Source organism: Calliopsis andreniformis, chromosome 9 (assembly GCF_051401765.1).
Source record: "Calliopsis andreniformis isolate RMS-2024a chromosome 9, iyCalAndr_principal, whole genome shotgun sequence".
NCBI lineage: Eukaryota > Metazoa > Arthropoda > Insecta > Hymenoptera > Andrenidae > Calliopsis > Calliopsis andreniformis.
The window spans coordinates 9,536,727-9,539,247 of record NC_135070.1 but is presented as its reverse complement, the minus strand read 5'-3'; the positions used below and the strand labels follow the sequence as shown (position 1 = coordinate 9,539,247).

At 50.3% G+C, this 2,521-nt stretch overlaps 1 protein-coding gene across 1 annotated transcript; it reads left to right on the top strand.

Annotated features, from left to right (window-relative positions):
* Positions 1-1,165: 1,165 nt before the first annotated feature.
* Positions 1,166-2,147, top strand: LOC143183126 (uncharacterized). The gene is made up of 2 exons (XM_076384565.1): positions 1,166-1,640; positions 1,861-2,147. The coding sequence occupies exons 1-2, from the start codon at positions 1,166-1,168 to the stop codon at positions 2,145-2,147; spliced, it is 762 nt and encodes a 253-aa protein (XP_076240680.1).
* The last annotated feature ends 374 nt before the right edge of the window (positions 2,148-2,521 follow it).

The following is a 2,521-nucleotide window of genomic DNA, read 5'->3' as shown; positions in this document are numbered from 1 at the left end:
CCATAATCTGTACTCGTTCTCCTCGTAATAACAAGAAATTAGACGCAACAGAGTCTGCACTCTATCGATCCCATTTGATCAGCCAGGATCCACCCATCCGCGGATCCTTTCGATTTCAGGTTCATCGAGATCCACCGATAAGCCTGCGAGGGAAATCGCAACAAAAGGACACAAGAGGTGCATCCAGCGATCGATCCACGTGGGCTGCAAAACGAACAACTGGCAACGTTCTAGCGCGTTTGAAGCCGAGTAGATCGTGATCTGGTTAGACCAGTCCGATTCGCATAAGTCGAGCGAGCCAGGGCGAGGACGACGTTCATTCGAGAGCAGCGAAACGATGGCCTGGTGGGGTTGTCATGAGAAGGTAGGGAGGAATTCCCCGCGTAGATCCATTGGAACTATGCTCTCTACTCGCTGTCCCCCAGGTGGTTGGCGAGATCGCGGTCTCAAGTGATCCTTAGCAATGAAAATGCTCCCGATGGTGGTGTACGTACATAGGCTGTGGGTGGGGAGGAATATCGCCACGGTGGTACACCTGACCAGATATATAGAGCTAGGGCAGGGCTTCCGTTGCGGACAGTCTAGTTACAGTGCTCTTCAGTACGCACGCATCTCGCGTACACTAAGTCAGATACCGAGTTGTGGTGGTCAGGACCGAGCAGACATCGGTAGCCACGTTGACTCGCGAGGAGAGAGAAACGGAAACAGGAGCTTCGTTGCTTTGATTCGCGTCGAATCGCGTGGTGGATACTCCACTTGATAGGTATGGTGACCCGCGACAGAGTTGAAGGGGACACGAAGATATAGCTTCGTTAGGGGATAGCTTAGACAATTCGATCGAAAATGGTACAGCTTGTGAAGGATATGTTGTAGGAGGGTTTACGTAGAAGCCTGAGAAGACTAATATAATTTGGTCGACCTAAGATCGAATATCATTATTCTTCCAATTTTAGCTCCAAATAACAGTACATTAAGTTCACGTGCAATTCCTTGAAATTGAGTTTTTCCGCAAATTCACTTAACATCCGGCTTCAATTTAAAGCCTAAAGCAGAGTAATATTGTCATCTGAATCGTATTCACGAATTTGTTTGTCTATTATTATACCAAACCCGAGAGGTCATTAACTCATCTTTTTAACACATGCAGACTCTGCCGACCACAAAAATGAAACACTTCATCCACGGTTGCGTGTATCTGGCCGTCCTCTTGGCCACGGCCTCCTCAAGGTCAGCCGAGACCAACTCCATCGACGAGGAGATCGCAAGATCAAGCAGTGGCAACAGCAACGTGTTCGGTGACCTTAAGCAGATATATCAGGTCTACAAGGAGTGCTCCGAGGATGATATCAGCCCCTGCCTAAAAGTGAGGCTCCTGTCAGCAATAGACAGGATGTACAGAAGCGCCCAGTTGAACGTGGCCGACGGCGTCACATTCATCCGAGACGGTTCCGTCTCCAGCGACGATGAGCCACCGAAGTCCCTTCAGGAGATCGAGGCCAGCCTGCCCAGGGCTTTGGACGACAAAGAGGACGCCCTCAACACCATGATCTTCGATAAGGTCATGAAGTTCTTCCAGAGCCACACGCTGAAGCTGAAGCTGCCGAACGTCGAGGAACTTCAGCGTAGCCTCGTGGAGGAAGGTGAGAAGTTATCAGTATTCTGTGTTAGGATCACGGAGGACTAGATTCGGTTAGGCTAAAGCAGTCATCCGAAAAAAGAGCAGTCCCGAATTCGATTTCCCGGTCTACTAGACCGTATGGCCCACTCTTTTTCTTTATAGAGTCATTATTCTATTATTTGTGCTTCGCTGAGCGAGGCTTATTAAGCGAACTTAGCGAACCAGTTGTCCCGTCTGACCAGGTCGCAAGAAGAAGAAGATGGGCGGCCTCCTCGCCATTCCTCTGCTAATCGGTGGAACTCTGGTGCCCTTGGCCCTGGGCGCGCTTGCCCTCCTAGCAGGCAAGGCTCTGATCGTCAGCAAACTAGCTCTGGTTCTGGCCTCCATCATTGGCTTGAAGAAGCTTGTCTCAGGAGGCGGCGACCACGGACACGAGGTCGTCCAAGTCTCTGGAGGTCACGGATCAAGCGGCTGGGCGAGATCGAGCCACGACCTTGCCTACTCCGCCTATAAACCATCCTCCACCTAGTAAAACGAAGGGATCACCCTTCGACTCTCATCGAACTTCGCTTTTGACGAACGCTTCTCGCCAAGCGTCGATTTTCACTTCGATCATTCGGGTCCATCCTCGTGACTTCTTTCAACTTCTTTCTTTCTTCTTCGAACCTCCTCCTTCTTCGTCATCTTTCTCTGGCGACCTTCCGTTTCGCCAACGCGTCACCTGTCTTCGCCTCTCTCCCAAACGATCACCACCAGCGCCTATTCGACCGTATCATCCTCAGTATTTATTGTTCTGCGCGAAGCTGCGAGGCAGCCATGTGTATTTATAGATATGGAAATATATTGAGATTAACGTTTGTACCGTCGTTGAAGCGAGTTGTCTTTCCACCTGTCCCCAATAAC